This window comes from Gymnoscopelus braueri (assembly GCF_963280865.1).
Source record: "Gymnoscopelus braueri genome assembly, chromosome: 16".
Lineage (NCBI taxonomy): Eukaryota > Metazoa > Chordata > Actinopteri > Myctophiformes > Myctophidae > Gymnoscopelus > Gymnoscopelus braueri.
Window position 1 is genome coordinate 3851448 of NC_137616.1, and position 25748 is coordinate 3877195.

General features: G+C 42.7%; 3 protein-coding genes across 3 annotated transcripts in view; 1 reads left to right on the forward strand and 2 right to left on the reverse strand.

Annotated features, from left to right (window-relative positions):
- LOC308103368 (apolipoprotein(a)-like) overlaps positions 1-25748 on the reverse strand; it is a 105744-nt gene that overhangs the window by 24485 nt on the left and 55511 nt on the right. The window lies entirely within an intron of this gene.
- On the reverse strand, positions 9985-12399 carry LOC308103373 (cysteine-rich venom protein TEL1-like). Its single transcript, XM_080453317.1, has 3 exons — positions 12269-12399; positions 10508-10605; positions 9985-10133 (listed from the first exon to the last, which is right to left on the reverse strand). The coding sequence occupies exons 1-3, from the start codon at positions 12389-12391 to the stop codon at positions 10040-10042; spliced, it is 315 nt and encodes a 104-aa protein (XP_080309443.1). The 5' UTR covers positions 12392-12399; the 3' UTR covers positions 9985-10039.
- On the forward strand, positions 22979-24037 carry LOC308103478 (apoptosis regulator BAX-like). Its single transcript, XM_080453452.1, has one exon. The coding sequence runs from the start codon at positions 23108-23110 to the stop codon at positions 23711-23713; it is 606 nt and encodes a 201-aa protein (XP_080309578.1). The 5' UTR covers positions 22979-23107; the 3' UTR covers positions 23714-24037.

Here is a 25748-nt window from a genome sequence, read left to right on the forward strand (position 1 = left end):
ACACTGTCCCTGCTGTGTGTGTGTGTGTGTGTGTGTGTGTGTGTGTGTGTGTGTGTGTGTGTGTGTGTGTGTGTCTGTGCGTGCGTGCGTGCGTGCGTGCATGCGTGCGTCATTGCGCATATTGCATAGTGCAATTCACATATTGCATAATGTTGCATAATATTGCATTGCTCGGCCCTCGTACGGGAGGCAAAAGTTTGCTCCTGATATTTACTGAGTATCGTGAGAGCAATGTCACCTTCATTGTCTGTGAAAACTATTTTACAATTCAGGCATTTAGCAGACACTCTTAATCCAAAGTGATTTACAGTAAACACAAGGTAATACATCAAATGCATGGAGAAACGAAAACCATAAGAAAACATCCTCTTCAAATTCCAGGATAGATAATTATAACGTATTAGCATTAGGATTGTTTGTGTCACAGTGTTTTAATAGACAAACACCCAGGTGTGTACTTTAGCGTCACATCATATTGTGCCAAGTACATTAGTGCCAACATGCCAACACATTTATTTTGCAGCATAACCAATCAATACACAGAGGAACTGAGGTTAATGTCAGTTTGTTTTATTCTTCAAACCATAGGCAGGTGAAAATCTACTGTAGATACTCCGTTGAAATTCTGAGGTTTAATTGGAGAAAAACATACAGTAAAAATGTATGCAGCACACACACACACACACCAAAGTTTTAAGAAGAAAATATGTGCAATATATCCATTTGCTAACTAATAGAATACTCTCTTTTGAACACTGAACCCCTTCGACCTCAAAGGTTGAAGGCTGAAGTACTCCTATGATTTAGATTTTTGTTCAGAAGGAATAAATAACAAGTATTACTCTTTCTCACAATATTTTACATTGTATTGTGTACAAAATATATTGAATCATGCGTATGTTTTAAAAAATACTATTTTGGTACTTTAAGTATAATTTTCATACAGTTTACCACAGTTTACTGTATTGCTACTTGTAAAATTAACAATACAGTATGCAGAATTCCACATTCCATTTTTCAAGTTATTTCAACTTTTTCAAAATGTATCAAAAATCAAATTTCCAGCGTTTGTTGTTGGAGTCCCTGATTTTGGGTCCTACTTAAAGTTCTAGAGTCCGTTCCTGACAGCCATCAATGTATAAGACACATTGGACTAGATAGAGCAGGAGTTCTCAACCAGTGAGTGTGTGTGTGTGTGTGTGTGTGTGTGTGTGTGTGTGTGTGTGTGTGTGTGTGTGTGTGTGTGTGTGTGTGTGTGTGTGTGTGTGTGCGCGAGCGTGTGTGTGTGTGTGTGTGTGTGTGTGCGTGCGTGCGTGCGTGCGTGCGTGCGTGCGTGCGTGCGTGCGTGCTTGTTTGTGTGTGTCCATCCTTAAATTATTAGCCTTAGGGTAGCGTCGCATCATTTTGTGCCCATATGCCAATATGACACATACGTTGACAACATGTCAACATATTTATATTTATTTATTTATTTTGCAGCATAATCAAACAATGTCCAGAGAAACTGAGGTCAATGTCAGTTTGTTTTATTGTGACAATCTACTGTAACTACTCCCGTTAAAATCAATTGGATATTTGGAAGCTTAATTGGAGAAAATAATATGGGCCTAGTTCATGTATCCATTTGCTAAAAATACTCACAGGGTTTCTCAACCTTTTCTGAACACTGAACCCCTTCAACCTCAAAGGTTCAGCTGAAGTACCCCCTATGTTTAAAAATGTTGTGCAATAGTAATAAATAACGTGCCACACACGTAGTGAAAAAATACTACTCTCTATCTCACTTCTCAGTCTCACACTATTTGACATTGTACTGTGTACAGAATATATTGAAGGTAGGCAATGGATTGTTGGTTTTACTTTAGAACTGTTTGTTAAGACCATTCTGTTTATTCTAAATGGTCCTACAGTATGTTCCTCAGGCGCCCTCCTCTCTATGCCTCAGTGTTGAGGATCAAATGCCAAGTGGCTGTATGAAGACCAGCAGGTGTTGAAACCTGGAGGTAGTGGTACAACAGTTAATTCACCCATGCACACAGTGATGTGACTTGCAAACGAGTGATAGAATACAGATCACGCAAGTGTCATCATCATTCAGAATAGTTTTTTTTTGCCAGCCCTGAATACAATTTAAATCGGCCTAGTCCAGGGTCCTTGCTTCCTTATACATCCACAGTGGTCTAGTAAACACACTACTGAAGCAGCTACTGTAGCTTTAGCTAACTAGCATGCTAGGCTAACGGCACTGTGTACTGGATCTGGAAACAAGCAGCTAGCTGTGACTATGACTAACTAGCTGCTAGCACATCTTAAGAATGTATTTGTAGCCCCAGAGGGAGGCAGAGATAAAGTGAGGTCATAAGTGACAGGTATTTCAGGCCTCTCTGAACAGGGAGGTAGCAGATCGCCAATCTGTGGGTCCTCACACCACACCGGTAGTGTACACACTGTGAGAGGGAGATGTTTGGGTGCAGCTGCTGACCTGGTAGATAGTCGGTGCCATTTCAGGTGCTAATTGCCGTGGATGTTGCCTGTCCTGTATTGTTCGTTTGGGGTCTGGCCTCTTCAGTATCGTGTAGGCATTTAAACTGGAGAAATCTAGGTGGAGACAGGGGGCTTGTTGTCCTGCTGTGTGTAACCATTGAGAGGCATCTGCCTGTGTATAAACTTAAGAGCTATCTGGTCCATGTGGAGCAAGCGGCACCTGTATGGACCGCTGTTCCTTTCCCTTCCTTATTTGATTTGTTATTTTGATTTGATTTGTTTTGTAACCATTCTCCCCATTCTATTTGAATCGCCCAAAACACTTTTAACCATTTTTATATGCAAATAAATAGAAGTACCATTCTGTAACCTTTTTTTTTAATTAAATAATTGCTATTTTGTATCCTACATTTTGGTCCTGTCATATTTATTAGCGGGGTAACATTTCACAGTTAATCACTTGCATTCAACAGTTGTCTTTATAGTGCCACCTTCTCAATATGCCATTACACTAATAAAACAACATTTGGCACGTTTTCTTTGATATCACTGTCACACATGTATGTAACAGCACTTCACAGAGGTTTTCATGTTACTTTCTCTAGTCTTGATCTAGTCTGTGAGTCCAACCCGTACAACAACGTCATTGTGACGTAGCCACGTAAGCCAGCGCCGTCCACTCTTCATTGTAAACAAACATGGAACCCGTAAATCTTTTTACAATAACCTCCTTTTTCAGAAATGAACCATTGAGGGTTAAAAAGGGTCTTAATGCTAATATCATAGGCAGTAAAAAGTAGGCTAATATCTATGTATATATTTATTTATTATTTGTATTTACATTATAATATTTATTTTTATATTTATTTATATATACATATATATATTTATATATAGATATATATGTATATAAAATAACGATATCCTCTTCTCTTTGTTGTTGCCAGGAAATCGGTAGAAGGACACTTTAGTGGTTGTTTTAGTCTCAGATCTGTTAAAACAGCGAGGGACATAGCACTGCGCATATTGGCCAAATACACACTTGGACCCGGATGTTGTTCTGACGGGGCGCAACGTCACGGCTTAACAACAGAATCGCAATCGCCATGGGTGGACCGGAAGATGGCAACTTTGAGATATGGCCAACCCCCTCACATGACCGTGTATAAGCGACGTGATTGATTGAAACAAAGATTAACCTGCATCTGTGTCACCGCGGACACAGACAATTAGTTTTGATTAGTCTCGCCGTAGGGGGCGAGTCAATAATTAACTAAAGATGTCAAGTAATTGTAGTGGAATAAAAAGTACTAGTTTGCCTCTGAGATAGTGGAGTAGAAGTATAAAGTATTCAAAATGTAAATACTCAAGTAAAGTAAAATATCTGTCAGACTCTCCAGTCCAAACTGAAGTCCTTTTTTACCATTTGACTGTATGTTTGAAATGGTGTCAGACAATAAATCAGTCCGGTGGGTGCAGTAGATGAACAGAATGGAATCTGATTCCATCCTGGATAGGACGCAAGTCTGATTTGGTCTGCCAGTGTGAACATAGTAAAGCAAAAATAAAAAATAAACAGGCAAAAGGAAGGCGAGAAAGTCAGTATTGTAATGCTCAATCTATAAATGCTACTTTATTTTCTAAAAGCATAGAGTGACATTTCCATTTGATATAAAATACATACTGTAGCGTATATGCCAGTGGTTCACAAACATTTTCATGTCACACCTGACAAAAATGGGAAGGAAAAAGAAAAAAAGCAGAAATAAGCAACTATATTTTACAAACAAGCACAAAAAAAGGCAAACCACCAATATTTACAAGCGACTTTACAGAAAAACAAGCCCAAAGTCGCTTATGATAAACGGACATGGCAACACTGCGTCTCAGGCTCTGAGCAGGACCAGTGTGTTGATGTAGGAGTATAAGTTTAACACCTCCTCCTACTGTACCTCCTCCCAGCTCTCCTCCAGAGACCGCAGTCCGGGACCATTTTAATGTGAAATGCTCGTAACAAAATACACCTATGGATGATGATGATGGGCCATCATCAGAGATATTCACATAGACACAAGTTTCAATGTCTTCATCAACCTGCTGACTGTATTGTCTTCGCCAACCCAGAGATGTTCATAGTTAATTTCCAAAGTGATCAAATTATTTTGTTGTTTAGATGATAAAAAGGTTAGTCTACTGGTATTTGAATAAAATTAAAATCTGTGTTGTTAACATTCTTCAAGAATATTCCCAAATACAAACACATATTCAAATGTTTTTGTAAATAGCTGATATACAAGCTCAAAATGCCTGTAGATAGAGTATAAAACAGGTTAAAATAGTCAGGATTTTGATGCTATATGAACCACTAAGTTGACTGGTCCTCCTCCCTGTTTTCCTCTACAGCAAATCTTTGACAAATTAGCTGATGTAAAAGCTCACAAGTGTTGAATTACGATCTGAGCTTGTAGATTGCCTATTTTCTGTGAATGTTTGCCTATTATGACATGCCCAGAATAGGGTTGCTAGGGTTCTTGTGGTTAGCACATTTTTGCTGTGGTCCCCCTGAAACACCCTAAACCAAAGGTTTAAAAAAAACAATTTAATTAGAGTGCAGACAGGGATTTGGAGACTCCTTTAGGGTGTTGAGACGATACTGCTTAATTTAATGTTTTACATCTCCTCTCCTCTCCTCTCTTTTTCAGGATTTGGCTGATCAACCCTTTGCACCGCACACAGAGTGGGGGAGTGTTTACTAATCAATGACATTGTTTCAGTACTTTTAAATGTTGAGTTTCTTCAACTACCAAACACATGAGAGATAAGACCCCTACATTAATTGTATTATTATTATTATTATTATTATTATTATTACGGGGCCAGAGCTCAGCTCTGGACCTGTTTTATTATTGTACGTATTCTTCTGTTTCCGCCACTTTTCGCAGTTCTGGGTGAACCGTGCTGTCGCTTTTTACGAAACTCGGCCATATGGTAGATGGTCATGAAAAACTATCAAGAAATAAATCTCACAATCTTTCGTCAAAAGGTGGCGCTATAGCACTCAATTGAAAATGCCAACTTTGAACAGGTACAACTCATGCCCTGTTTGACCTACAGCCATAAAACTTCAATACACACATGCGTCTACTCATGATGAACAACTTTAACCCTCTGACTTTTGACCTCTGACCTTTAGATCTCCCACCATTTTGAATTATATGAAAAGCAGCTAAAATCTATCTCCTCCTGGGATTTTTGAGCAATCTGCACGAAACGTTTTACACATGAACTTTGGACCTATGCCCAAAAACAAGCAGCAAAGATTTTCCATAAGTGAAAAAATGAAGCTTTAATGAGCCAATGAATATTGCAGTTTTATGACAATTATTCATCTGCCCCTAACACATACATGCAGACTCACATTTCTTTGAAACTTTGCGTTAATGTTGAGGGTCATTCCAAATATTACTGAAACCAATCTTACTCCAATTGGTCAAAGGGGGGCGCTATAGCGATTTTTTGAAAGTGCAAACTTTAAACAGGCAAAAGTCATGCCTCGTTTGGCCGACAGCCATTAAACCTGCTTACACATGTGCCTTGACTCATGAGGAACACATGTATCACGTTGACCAGTAAGCTCCCCCCTTAGATTGTCCGCAATTTTGAGCAGTTTGAAAAACACTTAAACCCAGGATTTTTCATCTATTTGCGTGAAACTGTATCATCTGTGTGATCTCCTTTTTCACAGGTTCTTGTCTGTTGGTCCTATGGCTTCTCCCTTAAACGTGTGCCTCACAACCTGAAGGTTGCCAGTTCAAGCCTCACTTGATGCGGACTTCATTAAAGTTGCATTGCACACAACATGATTGTGTCAGTTAATACATGTGCAATTGTTAAACATAACCTGAAATACTTATTTGAGAGGGTATGTTTTTGCAATGTATGACATACTTCATTCTGAAAATAGCCGATCTACAATCTCAAAACTTTTCAGATAGCAACGTGTTTCTGAGTTTGTAGATCGGCTGCTTTCACTGGTTCACTTTTATCTTCAACAGACAACCTCAGCCTGGACAAAGCTATAGCACTATAGGTAATGTAATGTTGCAGCCCGTCAATCCGAAGGTTGAGGGTTCGATTCCTGTTAATGGCAATAGGTTGACACGTCCAATCAATCCATTCTGCTTCCATCTTTCTCTCTCTTCAATCTATTGTTTCCATGTCTCTCTCTCTTCAATCTATTCCGTTTCCATGTCTCTCTCTCCGCCCTTAGATTGTCCGCAATTTTGAGCAGTTTGAAAAACACTTAAACCCAGGATTTTTCAGTTATTTGCGTGAAATGGTATCATCTGTCTGACCTCCGTTTTCACTGGATTAGGTCTGTTGGTCCAATGGCTTCCCGCTTAAGTGAATGTTTCATAACATCAAGGTTGCCGGTTCAAGCCTCACTTGGTGGAGACTTCATTTAAAGTGCATTGCAAACAACAAGACTGTATTGATGAATACATATGCAATTGATAAAGATAACATTAAATGCTTATCTGAGAAGGTATGTTTTTGCAATGTATGACATACTTCATTCTGAAAATAGCCGATCTACAATCTCACAACTTTTCAGATAGCAACGTATTTCTGAGCTTGTAGGTCGGCTGCTTTCACTGGTTCACTTTTATCTTCAACAGACAACTTCAGCCTGGTCAAAGCTATAGCACTATAGGTAGTGTTGCAGCCTGTCAATCCGAAGGTTGAGGGTTCGATTCCTGTTAATGGCAATAGGTTGAGATGTCCATTCAATCCGTTCTGCTTCCATCTCTCTCTCTCTTCAGTCTATTATGTTTCCATGTCTCTCTCTCTCTCTCTCTTCAATCTATTCCGTTTCCATGTCTCTCTCTCTCTCTCTTCAATCTATTCCGTTTCCATGTCTCTCTCTCTCTCTTCAATCTATTCCTTTTCCAAGTCTCTCTCTCTCTTTCTCTTCAATCTATTCAGTTTCTCTCTCTCTCTCTTTCTCTTCAATCTATTCCTTTTCTCTCTCTCTCTCTCTCTCTCTGTCTCTCTCTCTCTCTCTCTCTCTCTCTCTCTCTCTCTCTCTCTCTCTTCAATCTATTCCGATTCTCTCTTTCTCTCTCTCTCTCTTTCTCTTCAATCTATTAGACGATCTCAGTGGTGCACTTGCAGGAGGCGGGGCAATTTTTGACGGCGTTACTGCACCCCCTATTCCTCACCACATCAGGACAGTTGGCAAACTTATCATTATAGGGACATGGGTTGGCTGAGAGAGAGATAGAGAGAGAGAGAGAGAGAGAGAGAGAGAGAGAGAGAGAGAGAGAGAGAGAGAGAGAGAGAGAATGAAATGTAATATGACAGTCAACGAGGATCAAAGGAGGTCATGCGCGCGCGCACACACACACACACACACACACACACACACACACACACACACACACACACACACACACACACACACACACACACACACACACACACACACACACACACACACACACACACCTTTTAAAGGCAGGTGCTGAACTCAAAAGAACATGAACTAGATCAAAAAACTAGAAAACTAGAAGAAAAAAAACAGTGGTCACTAACCTTGGTGTCAAATTGGACAGCGATTTTAAGTTTGACAAACAGATTAACTCTGTTGTTAAATCCAGCTTTTATCAGCTGAGGCTCTTAGCCAAAGTCAAGTCTGCTGTAACCCTCTCTGATTTTGAACGTCTTATCCATGCTTTTATCTCAACCCGACTTGACTACTGTAATGCACTTTATGTTGGCATTAGCCAAGCCTGCTTGTCACGACTACAGTTAGTCCAAAACGCGGCCGCTCGCCTCTTAACAGGGGCACGGAAATATGATCACATCTCCCCTATCCTTGCCTCCCTACACTGGCTCCCTGTTCGTTTGAAAACTCACTTGTTCTCCTTGGCGTTTGAACATTCAGATTGAGAAGCTGCTGCTTCCCCAGGCATGTGTGTTCTCTTGTTTATTTTAGTATTTTATTGAGTGTACAGCACTTTGGTTCAACACTGTTGTTTTTAAATGTGCTCTATAAATAAAGTGGATTGGATTGGATTGGAAAAGGCAAAATTATGAGTTTGCACACTGTACCTTCCTTCTATGACTTTACTGTAGCATCCACCAGAAAAGTGACTTTTGGAGAGCACTGTTCTTCTTCAGTCTGAAGGACTTAGTATATAGTGTGTGAGATGCACGTGTGCGGGGTCTCATCTTTTGTCAGATGTAAGAAGAGGGGCTCCAAGGGGGCAAAAAACAAGTTGGGAGCCACTGCTATAGTTTGCCAAATCCCCCCTGTCAGGTGGGTACCATGGCTGTTGTGATGTTCACTGCTAGAGCACTTCTTCAGACTGAAGAAGTCACTTTTCTGGTGGGTGCTACAATAAAGTCATAGAAGGGAGCTACAGTGTGCAAACTCATCTTTTTGCCTTTTGATATGGAACAGTGAAATATCAATATCAATTTATTACATATCTCAACTTCTCTGGATATTGTTTAAATTATTTTTTAAACAGACCCCCTTAAAGGTTTAATGACATTCACTTTTACACCACATTCAAAGTCTTTGTCCTGGTCCTTCAAAAGTGTACAAAAAGTTTTAAGTGAAAATTCCATTCCAGTGATCAATGGCAGGTGTTTTTCTCTCACATTTCTAAAGCCTTTTCAACTGCAATGAAAAAATAAATCTTTGCCTGCGGGTGTCGCTGGTGAGGGATTTTGCCTGTCAATCATCACCTCTGCTCCGCCCCCCCCAAAGGAAAGGATAGGGGAGGGGAGGGGCGAGGAGGAGAGTGGGCGGGATTATTTGACAGTGACCTCACTGTCGAAGGGCCAAGCTCAGATTACTTTTCAGCCTAATTATTCAGAAAACCCCAGACCACAGAAAATCCACTGAATGTTTTAAGTTCAGGTTGTTTGGGTGTAATTGAGGTCATAAAACCCCAAATAAAACATTGAAAATAAAAAAAGTGAAAATGAATGTCATGATACCTTTAAGGATAAGGGGTTCTGTTCTCTCAGCCCTATTTTACCTCAGTTTATAGGGTTGGGTTATGATTAGTAAGTGTTTGGATTAGGGTAAAGGTTGGTGTTAGGGTAAGGAATGGGGTTTGGTTTGGGGTTAGGGTTAAAGGAGGAGTTCACCCAAAAAATTACTTATTTTCTATCAATTACACACCCCATGAAGCCTTGATTTCATGGATTTACTTTTGTTTTTGTGGCATTCCTAAGACAATAATTTGATGACCGTGTGTATGTCTGGTAGGAGACACAAATAATCTACTTTGTGTCTCCTACCGGATACATTAGCCGGTAGGAGACGGGAATCAAATTATTAGCTTAGGAATGCAACAAAAACAAAAAAGAATCCATGGATTCAAGGCTTCATGGGGTGTGCAATTGATAGAAAATAAATATTTTTTTGGGTGAACTCCTCCTTTAAGGTTGGGGGAACATAGGGCTGAAGGACAATATATACGTTCTCTCGTTATGCAGACTAATTGTTTAACCACTTAAACCCTCTATATCATTATGGTCACTTACTGCACAGCTTGTCATCACAGTCGTTGGGACAGTCACCACAAGATGGTCCAACCTTGTAGGGCTCTTTAGTACCACGCACATTACCACTGCAATATGGGACAGAACAGAATCACATTTTACACATGATATCTGATGAGACATAAACCTTTTTTGCTTTTCATGTCCATCTACACAAGTGGTACCAAACCTTTTCCAGATCAGGGCCCACTTGAACATCTTGAAAGCTTTCACGGCCATTCGGGCTGCCGTTTTTTTAAGTGGTTAGCTGGGTGGGCCATGTGCATTGTCAGAGCATGTTTTATTTTAATGATCCATTTGGACCCCCTGTGGTCCCCGGACTCCATGTTGAGAACCAGTGATGTAAAGTGTGACAGACGGTGTTGTTGCTTATGGTGGACAGTAGTGAAAGACATAGAAGTACTGTATTGTATACATGGTGTTGGGACAGTATAGTACTTACCCTGGACAGTATTGACAAACGTAGAAGTATTTGTACGGAGAGGCATCGGGGCAGTGGGCCATGCCACATCCGACCTGGTTGGAGTTGTACCACACAACCTGTGCAACACACACAACACATCATCACTTTAAATTAGAAAAATGTGCTCCTCGGAGCACAGGTCTACAGCCAGTCCAGGTAGTAGAAGTCAATCTTAGCCAATCAGGATGAAATATGAAAAATCTTGATGACATGACTATAGAGATCATGTGTACCGATTTACGCGATGTTTGGACATACTGTAATCTGTAGGAGTAATAGGAAAAATGTGTTTTGCAAAAATTGCCCCCCTGGTGGCGCTATTTCAGGCCAATGTGAAGTTTCACGGCAATCGGACACTGCGTTCATGATTGAGGAATCTCCTGCAAACTTTAGATGCAAATCTTAGCCAATCAGGATTGAATATGAAAAATTGGACAGATCTGTCTTGATCACTTGACATTACATTACATTACATACATGTAATGTAATCACTTGACTATAGAGAATGTGTATCGATTTGTGTGATATTTGGACCAAAAAAATAGGAGTAATATATATATTTTCTTTTGCAAAATCGGCCTGCTGGTGGCGCTTTAATAGGCCAAAGTGATAAGGGTGGCATTTTTTCCTCGACCTAGTGGGAATGTGAGTGCAAAGTTTCACGACAATCGGATGCTGCGTTCATGATTTGAGGCAAAACAATGTTGTTCAAAAAGGCCCCTCCTGCAAACTTTGGAAGTCAATCTTACTCAATCGAGATGGAATATGGAAAATCCGACGGACCGGTCTTGATCACATGACTATAGGCTAGAGTTAATGTGTACGTATTTGCGTGATGTTTGGACGAAACCTGTAGGAGTAATATCCAAATATGTGTTTTGCAAAAATCTGCCTCCTGGTGGTGCTATAAAAGGCCGATGTGAAATATGTGGGTCAGACGTTCTGCTCTGGCCTCAAGGGAGTGTGTGCACAGTTTCACGACGATTGGGCAAACGGTGCCAAAGATTAACTTTACACAGACGGACGGACAAACACATACACACACACGCACACGCACACGCACACACACACACACACACACACACACACACACACACACACGAACGGGGGCGAAAACACAGCCTTCAGCCTGGTGGAGACAACCAGTGCTTCTCAAACGTTTTCATGTCAAGGACAGGGGCGTCATTTGCGGTCTCAGAGGAATGGCAACTGCCGCCCCCTAGTGTTCACATTTAACCTTGATTTTTTTGGGCGCCAATTTTGATGCCAATACTTATTCACTTTTACTCAAACGTTTTGAATACAGGCTTATACTTGTAACTGGATTTTTATATTGTGGCATTGCTACATTTACTCAAACTACGTTCACTTGTATTTTGAACAGAGGAATTATTTTAGGTTAACTCCTTTAACACCTTGTTAGTAGAATCCCCTGAACCCCCCCCCCCCCCCTACTTTCTCTGTAAATACAGTATACCTTATGATTCTAGTACTGAGCTTGATTCCAATATGTTTTGTAGTATATTTGTATTGTATTGTCCGTATTATATGTATTACTGATGAATTGAGTACAAAGGACAACAATGGAAACAAGACCCTGGGGATTTTTGGGTTATCCTTTTATCATAACCTTTGACTGTACTAACTGTAAAAAAGTATTCAATCAATCAATCAATCAATCAATCATGTAAAAAAAACAATAAGAGAACATTTCAGTATTTCCTCCAGCACTGGGTGTACCTGTGTGAAGTGTCCCACTTGTTTTCCATTGACAGACCCCTCCCCGTGCTGAAAGTTCTTCACCTCATTATACCAGCGCAGGGTAGCATTGGTCCATGGTTTCCAGTTACTGGACAGGAACATGTTCTCACCACAACCACTGGCCATAGAGAGAGATGGGTCGCCTGAAAGAGAGAGACAGAGAGAGAGAGAGAGAGAGAGAGAGAGAGAGAGAGAGAGAGAGAGAGATATGTCAGGAGGATTCCCATGATGGGAACAGTGTGGCTCCCAGCCAGGCGTCCCTTATTTCCAAGAAAAATTATATACGGGAAGGCCAGACAATTCTCGCTGTATACATTTTGTTTTTATATTATATTAACAACCTGTATTATAGGATATGTATATGAGCTGTTTGGTTCACTGGTTTCCCCAAAATAAGGGACAACGTATGTTAAGTCCCCTATTAGATCAATAAGAGACTGTCTTTTAGTTTCGAAATAAGGGACGATTCCGTATTTCAAGGGACAGTTGACATCTCTAATTTACCACATATACGTGAGGGATTATAAATTAACGTTATATTATATAACATATTATTATTATTATTATTAATAATGTTAAAGGAGTCTTACTGAAAATTGTCCTTTCCGCGCCGGGGCTGTGTTTCTTGCTACATGTGTCGGCCCATCTCTGAGCGTTGGCAGCAGCTTCCTCGTTCCAGCTCTGTGAGAATGAGAGGACACAGGACACTACGCACGCACGTACACACAAATGTTTGTAATATGAAATAAATTATAAAACACATTAAATTAATAAATAATAAAATAAAGGTGCCCATTCTCTGGGGCAGCGGTGGCTTAAAGGTTAGAGTAACGCGTTTGAGAACGAAAGGTTCCCACACACTACAAAACAAATACACAACGCAGAGACTGGTTCATGTGACAGAAGGTGAGACTTTAAACCACACCAGGGCTAAGGACACACTCATCTTAGGGTTACATATATATATATATATATATATATATATATATATATATGAATCAAATTGCGTTCATTGCTTCAAATTGCGTTTTTCTTTTCCAGTTTTTTACGGCTGTTTGTGTAATACTGCTTCCTATTGTTCTTTTGGGCTTGTTTTCCTAGGCTTCTTTCTCTCGCAATATCTGGCAACACTGCCCATGGAAAATCAGGGCAGAGGATTATTTGAATTGTGCAATGATACATGATGGAATATGATTAAGGATTATTTTGATTATGGTAAGCTCACAATTCATATCATGACATAAATGTAACTTTCACAAGCCCCCCCGCCCCAAAAATAAATAAATAATAATAATAATATATATATATATATATATATATATATATATATATATATATATATATATATATATATATATATATATATATATATATATTTTTTTTTTAGATTTTTTTGGGGGGGGCAGTCAGGGCATTTGGGGGGGGGCATTTTTCCCCCTTGCCCATGCCTAGATCCGGCCCTGAGCGTTCAAATCAAACCTCCAGTAGTGTCTTACCATCTTCAGCATGTTGCTGGCGGTAGGCTGCACACCTCTTCTCAGCTCGTTGTGTTTGTTCACAATCTCCTCCTTGTCGGCTTCGGTCAGCGCTATGAACACAAACACACCATGAGACCCATAAAGTTTGAGTGAAATTCTAGCCTTGTTCAAGTGCTGATGTCATAACAGATATAACTCATGTCCTGTTTAACCCACAGCTATGAAATTTCATTACACATGCTTCTCCTCACGAGGAACACATTTGCAACCTAAATACCCTTAGATCTTACCCGCCATTTAGAATTTTATGTAAAACAGTTAAATTCCCATTTTTGAGCTGCCAAACTTTGTACACACAGACTTTGGATCTAAAGTTCCAGTTGGAGGTTGTACATGACAAAATGAAGCCTCCATGAAACAATGAATATTGTCACAATTTTGAATCACTTTGCATTATGGTTGAGGGTAATGTCAAACAGTAATGGAACAAACCTTATTCCAATGGACCAAAGGGGGGCGCTATAGCAATCGTTTGAAAATGCAAACTCTGAACAGGCATTTGTCATGAAACTTGCTTACAAAAAATGGCAAACATTTGTCATAACTGAATTTTTGCATATGCAACATACTGTAATACAGAGATAGATACCATATCCACAATCCATCTGCACTCTACTCAGTTGTTTCCATGGCCTCCACATTTTTATAATTGTTCAGTAATCGAGGAAAACGTTTGCACCTGATATTTGTACTATGGTTTTTCTTACCCCCAGCTGCTGGTTTTACAGCTAACCACATCAATGAGGAATAATAATTAGAAGAAGAAGTAACACATTATTAACGATCACATGATGAAGGAAAAGCAAATGTAGGCTACTCTCTGTTAAAAGGATCCCTGGCTAATACGCCAAATATGCCTTAATACATTATAATTGTCCTCTATAACTAAAATGGAAAATTAATAACACCTTACATATTTTGTTTGTTTTAGAAATAGTTCTTCTTTCACTCAATAGGGGCAATGCCCGTCGCAAGTTGATGATGTCATTTGCCCATGTGTGGTCCAGCGCTATGGAATTTATGGAATGCATGTGAAAATAGAAAGAAAAAAAAGAAAAAACACTTAATACTTCCTAAGTTTAAAATGAGTATCAAATAAATATTGTAAATGTTTTTTGCACAAGCATTCCATAAATTCCATAGGGTTGGACACATGGGAAAATAACATCATCAACTTGTGACGGGCATTGCCCCTCTTGAGTAAAAGATAAACCGTTTCTAAAATAAATACAATATTTAAGTTTTTTTTGTTGTTGTTTTTTTGTTATAGAGGGCAATTATAATGTATTAAGGCCTATTTAGCTTAGCCTAATAGCCAGAGATCCTTTTAAGATATTTAACAGCAAAGTCAAATTTAAGCAGACAGAAACAGACGATTCGCTGAAAGTAAAAGAAACTTGTGAGATGTTATAAACGTACCTCCAGTAATTTGAAGTGTGTCCTTTCAGATGAAATAACTGCTGATTCTGCTGATGTTTGGCTGGTCTTATGTGGTGGTGGTCATTTATATCCTTACATTATTAGCCTTAGGGGTGTGTGTGTCACAGTGCTTTCATAGACAAACAATATGATGGCATTCATTAAGCATGTAGTAGTGTACAGTAGTGCCAACATGCCAACATATTTATTTTGCAGCAAACAATGTCCGGAACGGCGGTCAATGTCAGTTTGTTTTATTCTTCAAACCTGTTTAAACAGGCGAGTCAGGTGACAATCTACTGTAGCTACTTTATTGAAATCAATTGGATATTGGGAGGCCAAAGTTCTAAGAAGAAAATGTAGTTTATTTATCCATTTGCTAACAAATAGAATACTCTCAGGGTTTCTCAGCCTTTTCTGAACAGTGGACCTCAAGGGTTCAACTGAAGTACCCTCTATGATTTTAATTTGTGTGCAATAAGAATAAATAACATGCCACACACGTAGTGAACAATAGTTACTCTTTCTCACTTTATACTCATGTATCACACTATTTTACATTGTATTGCTTACAGAATAAATTGAATCGTGTATTTAGTTTTTTTAAATGCTATTTCCCTCACAATTTTGTAAACCCCCTGCAAGTACCCCTAGGAGTTTGCTAAGCACTGGTTTAGAACAAACACTGGAAATTATATTTGAACATAATTTGAATTCTATTCAGAAGGCCAAGCTGAGGGGCCATGGCCTTCATGGCCTCCATGACATTTAAAAAAAGATATATATATAACTATATTTGCAAAGTGGACATACAAGCACTAAATACTTAATAGACAAATACCAACTTGAGCAGGAAGACTTTTCTTCAGATTCAGTGAGTTTCACACAGCCTTGTTCTCATAACCTCTCCATTTAAACCTTGATAGGTCTGTCACAATTATTACATAATTGTAAATATTTGAGATATAATCACAATTATCTGAGATAAACGTCAGAAATATCAGAATCGTTTCCATGTTGAAAAATGTCCAGATATTTTCAAACATTTTAAAAATAGTGGGAATAGAAGATCTACAAAGAAAAAATAAAGTATAATATGGCCTATATTGGCCATAGTTTTATTTTATTATTGGTACTGGTCATTTTCATTTTTTTTTGTGTGTATTTTAAGTTATTTGCCATATGTGTGCAATTTATGTATAAAAAACCTAACAGGCAAACACGTATTTATATGTTCCAATGTCCATTGCCAAAAACACAATTAAATCGTTAATAACAGTTGTTTGTAAGACCGTTGATCGTCGAGTAAGTTCATTTCTTCCTGCTGTATTCGCTACACCCCCCTTATTTCAGTGTTCCTGGTCCAATTTGACCGACCTGTTTTAACTGCTCTTAAATTAACAAAAAAACACATAAATGATGACTGTCTTGAAGCAGTGGTTAGCATGAGTATCTCCAGTGAATAACGGACACTGAAAATAGATTTCACATTTACAGTAAATACCAATTCAAAACAAAGACCATCATTTGTACATCTGTACAGAAGAGAACATCAACATACACTCTCCTGTGTGTGTGTGTGTGTGTGTGTGTGTGTGTGTGTGTGTGTGTGTGTGTGTGTGTGTGTGTGTGTGTGTGTGTGTGTGTGTGTGTGCAACATTGCATATTGCATTGCTTGGCCCTCATACTGGAGGTAAAAGTTTGCTCCTGATATTTGTACTGTGGTTTTGCTTACCCTCAGCTGCTGGTTTTGCTTCAGTTCCAGCCAGGAGAGCAAAGAGCACCGTGAGAACAATATGCACCTTCATGCTATGTGGAAACAACAAGAAAACATCCTGTTCAAAGTCAACGATAGACAGACAGGCAGACATATCCATAATCCTTAAATCCTTAAATTATTAGCCTTAGGGTTGTGTGTACACACACACACACACACAAGGCTAATAATTTAAGTCACAGTGTTTTCATAGACAAATACCCAGGTGTGTACTGTAGCATCACATCATATTCTGCCAAGTAGGCTACAGTAGATCAACATGCCAACTTATTTATTTTGCAGCCTAATCAAACAATGTCCAGAGGAACTGCGGTCAATGTCTGTCTGTTTGATTCTTCAAACCTCTCTGGGCAGGTGAGTCAGGTGACAATCTACTGTAGCTACTGTAGCTAATTAATCGGATATTGGGAGACTTATTTCGAGAAAATAGTAGGCTATATAGTAATACCGGTGTACACACACACACACACACACACACACACACACACACACACACACACACACACACACACACACACACACACACACACACACCAAAGATCTAAGAAGAAAATATGTATCCATTCATGTATCCATTTGCTAACAAATAGAATACTCTCAGGGTCTCTCAACCTTTTCTGAACACTGAACCCCTTCGATCTGTTAGCCAACACTAAATTCCCTCCTTTGGAACATTGATAAGGTCCTCCTTGTAACCGCTAAACCCTGCAAAACAAGAATAAATGACTGGCATATTATTACCAGCTGCATGCTGTATTTTGTCTCTGTGTCTCCTGTCCTTGGACCCTCGGTCGGGCGAGGAAAAGCTCCCACCGGAAGGGTCGGGTGGAAGAAACCTCGGGAAGGATCACGAAGGAGGGGACCCCCTTCCGGGGCGGACAAGCTAGGAATATGCGGCAGTTACGGGCGACCTAGGGTGATGTGTGCGTGGTGCACGTCTTGGAGATTGGTCCGTATATAGGAGTGGTACGCCTGGGAGGACCACCGTCCGAGGATGCGGACCAGATGGTCCGGGAGGCCTTGCCGTGATGCGGTGGTGGCGGCGCCGATCCGGAATGAGTGACCGGAGTAGAGTTGGGGCAGGAGGCCGGAAAGGGAGAGGACTTGGCGGAGCTGGTGGTGGAACCAGGAACGGGTGACGATTGAGCCGGTTTCCGTGATGAAGAGGGGGTCTTGAGGTGTGGCGTGCAGGGAACGTCTGGTGGTGACATAGCGGAGGATGGGCTCATATGGACTGAGGGGGGAGTCTGTCTTGAAGAGGTGAATGGTGGATGAACGCCCCAGCTGGTCCGTCTTGCTGCGTTTGAGGGTGAAGGTGAGGGACTCGGAGGAGTGGAAGGTGATGTTGGCCAGGCTTGGATGGTGGGAGGGGTCGTACCGGGAGGATGAGGAGGTCAGCTCAGAGCACCGGAGGAAGCCGAAAAAAGCCAGGAGGAACATGCTTTCCAGGGTGGAGATGTGGGGTGTGAGGTAACCGGCGTGGAGGGTACGGAGGCAGTGAAGAAGCAGGTCGGAGGTTAGGGGATGACGTCTGGGTGTGGTCGGGACTTCGCTGCGTCGAAGGCCCCGAAGCAGCATGGCGATGTGGGGGTGGGAGATGGCCGGGCTCGGGGATCCGTCCAAGAGGCGGAAGAAGAAGCCGACCCCGCTGAGGTAGACATGGAGGGTGGAGGTGGAGATGGGAGTAGCAGTGCGTGAGGAATGCTGCGATTATGGTGAAGTCAGTTGAGGGGAAGGGGGTGCCGGTGTTGGTGTGGAACCTCCTGAATGTGTTCCATGCTGTGAGGTAGGTGGTGAGTGTCCTGGGTGCAAATCCGTTGATGATATGGTGGCGTGACTGGATGAGGAGGTGACGGAGCTGGGGGTTCAGATGAAGATGGTCTCGGAAAATGGAGGGATGGATGTTGGGTGGAGGTCGGCGTCCGGCGCCAGCTGTCGAAACCTCTTGAACGCGTTGGTTATATCTGCTTTGGAAAGCATGGCCCCGTGACCGGCGAGATGGATAAGGTTTATTGCGTGATTGACGGTGGAGTATTTCATGGAAAAATCGTGACTGGGGATGGTGCTGTTAATGCTGGGGATGTGAGAGTTGTGGGGAGAGGAGAGGTCCATGATGAGGCGCTTCTTCCTCGAGTACTTGCGCATCGCCACGCCGATGGGGCTGATCCGGTACACAGGGAATGGTGGTTGGTCGAAGGGCCCCATCATGAACCCCACCCTTACCTCCGCAACCGGCGCCATTGAAGTTGTTGCATATTTGCCTGCCTGCCTGAAACAGGACAGGCCTCCCCCTAGCGTCGTTGGCGTTAGAGGGCTGAACGGAGCGGGAGAAATTGGAGGAGGATAGCCTGGGGACTATGGAGGGGGGAGGTGCAGCGGATCGACTGCGGGGGAAAAGGGGTGGTGGATTGGTGGTACTGGACGGAAGTGGTTTGCCGTTTTGACGGGGCTTTTGGGTGGCCGTGGTGCAGAAGGCGGACGGGTGGGAAGGGGCTCCGCACAGGTCGCAAGACAACGCGGCCCTGGCCGTGAACACCCTGCAATAAAGTTCGCGGTCCAGGGCCCCCCAGTATGTGTTAGTGTTGAATTGCTGTATGCGGGCGGCTGCTGCGGTGGCGTTTAATTAAATTAACAGCACGTGATAATTGTAGTACCCCGTGCCGCCGAACCGAATGGCCAGCTCCAGAACGTTGAACAGATACTGGTCCAATTCGGCCCGGCGGCCGGGGTAGACTGAACAGATAATGTCCCTGAAAAGGGAGAAGGAGTATGCGAACTCGCTGGGAGTGAGATCGCGGGAGCGGGTGGGGAGGGACTGGCGGAGTTGGGCCAGGAACCCGAAGGGAGTAGTAATTTCCCTGTTTCGTAGGGGGTCGATAATGGACGGCTGGAGGAGTACCGCCAGGTCAACGTACGCACCATTTAGAATTTGTTGGCGGAGGGAATCGCTGACGGGAGAGGGCCGGGTTGCCTCGGCTAGAGGAGGCTCGGCTGGGGTGGCCATGGCCAGGGTGTGGGTGGAGGCTGGGGGAGTGAAAGGGTTATAAAGGTTAGCCCCTTGGAATGCGGAGAAGGAGTGGGGAAGGGGACCAAAGGCAGGTGCGAGGCCGGAGGACGTCTGCGGGGCCTGGGAGTAAATGGAGGAGAGGAGAGAAAACAGTTGGGCCGGGTTGGGTAATGACGAGGTCTGGGTAAGTGGTGCAGACCCGGTAGGAGGTACGGGCTCAGTGGGCGGTGCGGACTGAGGCGGAGGAAGTGGGGTGGCCGCAATGGGCGGGGGCACGACCTGAGTGGGCGGGGGCACGACCTGAGTGGGCGGGGGCACGACCTGAGTGGGCGGGGGCATGGCCTGAGTAGGCTGCCAGGTGTGCGGGGGTGCAGCCCATGTGGAGGGTGCATCCCAGGTGGGGGGCGCGGCGGCGGCCGGGCCGAGGCGGGAATGGTGGAGTGCTGAGCGTCGTAGGCGGGGAAGCCGTTGGGCCGGGGCGGGACAACGTGCTGTCCTGATGTGTCGAACGGGAGCAGGGGTGAGGGGCGCACGGCGCCGGGAGGAACGTGCTCTGTGCCGACCCGGGGAAGGCGGACTGTGCAGTTCCGGAGAGGGAGGCGTGGGAGGGGGGGAGGGAAGAGGGCGCACGCGCCGCTCCAGGCAAGGAAGGAGCCGGCTGTGCTGAACCTGGGGCGGAGCTGCGGGAAGGGGGGGGGGGGGGGCGCAAGGCCCTGGAGGAAAGGGGGGGGAGGGAGGGAGGGAGGAAGGGAGGGAGGAGGGGAGGGAGGATGGCGCACGGCGCCGCTCCGGGAAGGGAAGCAGCCAGCTGTGCTGCACGAGAGGAGGAGGCAAGGTGTGCCGTCCTGTTAGGGGGGCGGGTGGGGGCGCTGTGCCGTCCGGATGGAAGTGGACGGCTGCGCAGGGAAGGGAGGAGGGGAGGAAGGGAGGGAGGGGGGGAGGGAAGGAGGCGGAGTCGGAGCGTTGAGCCTGCGTGAGCAGGGCCGCTGGAGCGGCTGGTCCTGGAATCGCTGTGCTGCGATGGGCCAGGTAGGCCTGGAATAGTTCGGGTTTGCGGTCAGTTCTTTGGTAGGGTACCCCCCTCGCCGCGAGCACACTCTGTAGGCCGGCGAACTGCCGCCGGCTGCGACGGCGCCGCGGCGAGAGGGGAACTCACGCTCGTCCACGGCGGAGGACGCACGCTAATACTACCTGATATAAGCTACAAACACTTGCACTGTTGTATTTAGTTTTAGCTTTAGAATTTGTTTAGCAACAGTGCTGCTGCTGAGATGTTAAGAAGGAATGAAAAGGAACAAAGGAACGGCGCTTTTACCTGCTGATTGCGAGCGAGAAAGGCGATGGCTACTTGCTTGTTGGTTTGTTTGTTTGAGAACGCAAGCGAAATCAAACAGGTAAGTGATACAATCGCAGGTGTATTTATACTGTGGTGATTGCTACGTGGATTGGCTGAGAGATAAGCAGCGCAGGTGAACTTGATCATGAACGTGAGTGGCTGAGCAGAGGGCGGTCTCTACTCCCGAACCTACGTTGAACACAACTACATTTATAAGGTCCACGACGTTTGGCCATGTTTAATGTAACACAACAAGCAGCCAGCTATAGCTACCATGTGGCTGATGACCCCAATGAGAAGACACCTGCCAGCTCTCTGCCATTGCTCTTCTCCCCTCCCCCCAATGAGAAGCGCACAAATTCAAACAGAGTGCAGTGCACGTCTCTCATACTCCACTCTTGTTCAGTTGGCTATTAGATTTCACAATGGCCTTTGCCATTTATTATTTCAAAGCAGACAAGACTGTGGAAGCTCGTAAACTTGCATGGATGAGCATGGAAGATCAACAAACATGTCCAAAAGTAATTACAGAATGCCCCAACCTGGAGGATGAAAGTGGATGGCTCAGTGTGAAATGGGACAAAGGCAAAAAAAAAAGAGGATGATCCTGTGTTTTATCCAGCCAAGGTTTTAATGTTTGGTGGTAAGTAGTTGATCATATTACTTGGTATTACCTTGATAGCAATTGATTTAATCTGTCACCAGGGGTCTTTGACAGTGGTGTAAAGTAACTAAGTACATTTACTCAGGTAGGCTACTGTACTTGAGTACAATTTTGAGGTATTTTTTACTTTACTTGAGTATGTCCAATTTCCAGTACTTTTACTTCTACTCCACTACATTTCAGAGCCAAATATTGTACTTTTACTCCACTACAATTATTTGAAAACTTAAGTTACTAGTTACTTTGTAGATTTTGATTATTATTACAAAACATGCATTAACCACTTCAGCCCCAAATACATTTTCTACATTTTAAAACTTGCTTGTAACAGAGTATTTCTACATTGCAGTATTAATACTTTTACTTAGAGTAAAAAATGTGAATACCTTTTCCTCCACTCTCTTGGTGTCTTTGAGGGGGTTTCAAGGAGTCTCCAGCAAAATGATTTAATGTAGCATCAGTTTAACCACTTACACTTTATATCATCAGCTATTAGAAAATAGAAGATCTACTGTGAGCTGTGAGCTTGTAGATCTGCTTTTTCTTTTTTTCTTACTTTTTAACATAAAATCTTGTATGGGGGGGTCTCAGCCAAAGCATATTAATTTGGGTGTCCCTGACATGAAAATGTTTGATAAAAAGTTATAACAAAAAAGATTGAGAAAATGGGTAATTTAACATTATGTGATCTCAAAAGAGAGCCCATAGTTAACATTTTAATTTGAATTCATGTTTCTCACATAGACACCTACAGTGATCTTTGCAAGAAAAGACAGGCCTTCATTAAGGGTGAAGACATCTGGCAAGAGGCAGCCAAGAGGAGGGTCAAGCCAAACGCAAAGAGGAAGGAAGTGGAAGAGGAGGAGGAAGTTCCATTAAAAAAGTTAATTCCCTAGATAAATGGTTCAACTTTATTGTCAACAATACTGTACCAATGGCACATCCTCCTCAATGCCTCATTGTGGACATGTCACAACACAAACCACACTGATTATGCCAATAAGTTACTATAATATTCCATGAATACATTTCATTTACAACGACGAGAACTTCACAACACAAGTTTTTTCCATCACCATGGCGACGTGTGAAGGAAATTCTGATGAAAGGATAGGAGAATCCCTCATTAAAGAGGTGATCGAGGAGCAGCTGAAGGAGGTGCCCTCGGAGGATGTCCCGCCCTTCACGCCGCTGGTACAGGAGGTGAAGACGGAGCAGGAGAAGAATATGGTCACACAACTCGGCATCATGGTACGAGTTGTGGGCGACACCATGAAGGAGAATAAGACCTTCCAAGATGCTATAGATGGGATGGCAAAGAGCCCTGGTCCAGTGTCCGAGAAGTTCAAGCAGCTGGTCAGCATGGTGATCACCAAGGGAAAGATCACCTGGGAGGTGATCGCTGTGCTGTTCTATGTAGCAGGAAGACTGGCTGTCAAGATGGTTGAGGCCCATTTTCCCCAGTGTGTGATGGACATCCTGAGGTGTACCCTGAACTACTTTAGAGACACTCTTCTGAGCTGGGTCAGAGAACATGGAGGATGGATCAACAGTTTTTCAGAGCTGGCTCGTGTGGCTCGTGTGTCATCAGTGAGCTCTCAAACAACTGGTGTGGTCCTGATCTTCATGGCTGGTCTGATCCTGGGCAGCATCATCACCTGGAAGCTGACCAGAAACAGCTGATACTACTACCTCCCTCCCCTCTCTCTGTCATATCTCTGTCTCTCCTTTATGCATTCTTTCTCTCCATCTCTCCCTCTCTCTCCCCCAGCACTGTTTTTGTTTCCCTCTTCTCTCTGTGTCTCTCATTTCCCTCTCTCCCCTCCTTGTCTAACCTTCTCACGGTGGCACACCATCAGGAGAGGCAAACGAGGCAAAATAATGTTTGGGGCCCCCATAGAATTTTGGAAAAAGGGGTCTAGGACCAGAGTGTAGGACTGCCACACCACTCCTTCTCTCTTCTCTTGCCTACCTCTTCACACAGGTTTGATTAATAAGACACTTATTGTGTCTAAATATCACCAAATTGTGAAATGTAATGTGTATGAATTTCTTCTACAACTGGGGTTTTCAAAGTCTGCCCCCCGTCCAAACTTGTATAAGTAATATCAAACTGTTTTGTGAATCATCGGCCCTAACTATGGGAGGCCATCTGTTCCTTTCAGCCTCATGTCTCTGCGCCTCTCCTGCAAGGATCTGTCACTTCACACTTTGAAAACCTCTCATTCTATAAATGTCACTTGTAACACTAATATGTTTTAGGAAGAAGGAGAGAAAGAAAGGAATGAAGGAATTACGAAAGAAAAGGGCATTTTATTCATCATGTTTGCAAGAACACATTTCAAAATGACCACTTATAGAGCTCAACAGTGAGTTTCCATAAGTGGAACTCCGGTTCATATTCCAAATAGAGCAGGGGTCTTCATCAGGGGGTCCGGGACCCCTAGGGGATCCTCAGAGTTACTACAGGGGGTCCGCCAAATCTTTGTGTGATATGATTTTTTTTTTTTTACCTTAACCACTTGAACCCTAGCATCCCTTTTCTGAGGAGAACTTTAGCCAGGGGTGGCCGATCTACAAGCTCACAACGCCTCGCAGCGCGGGGCGTTGTGGGCTTGTAGATCGTCTACTTTTGGCAAAGATGTATGGGTGTAGACTCTGCACCTATGCATCTTTAACTTTTTTGTCTACTTCCCTTTCCTTCTACACTGTAGAGGGAAAAAAGAGCCAACCATGTAGACGGAAAGGTTTAATTTGAAACACAATTTAATACAATATAGAGGGGGTCCCTGCTTCATCTCTCTCAGCTAGGGGGGTCCTTGGCCTGAAAACCTTGAAGACCCCTGAAATAGAGGATATGATTATTAGCCATAAAGGTTGTAACCATCCACGGTAGACTTACCACAAGCTACATCCAATAACATTGTGAAACAATGTTACAGTATACCTATGCTCCTGTACAAGCCACACGTCTGTATAAAATCAACCTTATTTTAACCACTTGAACCCCAATCTGGGAACCCTCTTGAGCGATTACTTGAACCCTAACCTATTCTGGGGGGCGAACATTCTGCAGAAATAGATGATCTGCAAGCTCACAACGGGTCGCATTGCGACGTGTTTAGAGTTTGTTGATTCGATATTTTCAGCCAGGAGATTTGGTGTAGAGGGAAATACTAGCAGACCTAGTTTAGAGCCCTCTGGGACCCCGGTGGTTGAGAAAGATGTGTTTTATTCACAGTGCCATGGAGTAATACTGCACTATATAAAAGGGAGGGAAGCCACTGTATAATGCAAATGCAATCATTGAAAATACAGACTTTTGTAGGCTTTCTAACAGCTCTATTATCATTATTGTTATTTTATTTCCAATGAAATGTTGGACTTTATTTTATGTTATGTTATTACAACCAAATGTTTATGGGTTATGTGGCGTCAGCTATATTTGTAATAGAGGGGGAAAAAAGTTTGTTTACCATATTTTCATATGAAGTTTCACAATAAACATGAAAAGGAGAAAAAAAAACAAAAAAAAAAACAATACTGTACCAATAAAAAAGGCATGTATGGCACCTAAATGCACTTTAAAAAAGTAATGCCATTTCTGTTTCTCATGTTTTTACCCACTGTTATAATTGTTTTTGTGAATTTGCTTGATTTTTTATTATTCATTTTTGTAAATCCTTCATTAAAAATATCTATAATGTTATGACATTCT

Bases quoted from the DNA above. Each gene is read 5' to 3' on its own strand.
- LOC308103373 (XM_080453317.1), bottom strand. From the start codon at position 12,391: ATGTTCCTGTCCAGTAACTGGAAACCATGGACCAATGCTACCCTGCGC. The intron at 10,606-12,268 runs GTACACCCAGTG...TGTGTTGCACAG, and splicing joins AAGTGGGACACTTCACACAG to GTTGTGTGGTACAACTCCAA. The intron at 10,134-10,507 runs GTAAGTACTATA...CCCATATTGCAG, and splicing joins GTTTGTCAATACTGTCCAGG to TGGTAATGTGCGTGGTACTA.
- LOC308103478 (XM_080453452.1), top strand. From the start codon at position 23,108: ATGGCGACGTGTGAAGGAAATTCTGATGAAAGGATAGGAGAATCCCTC.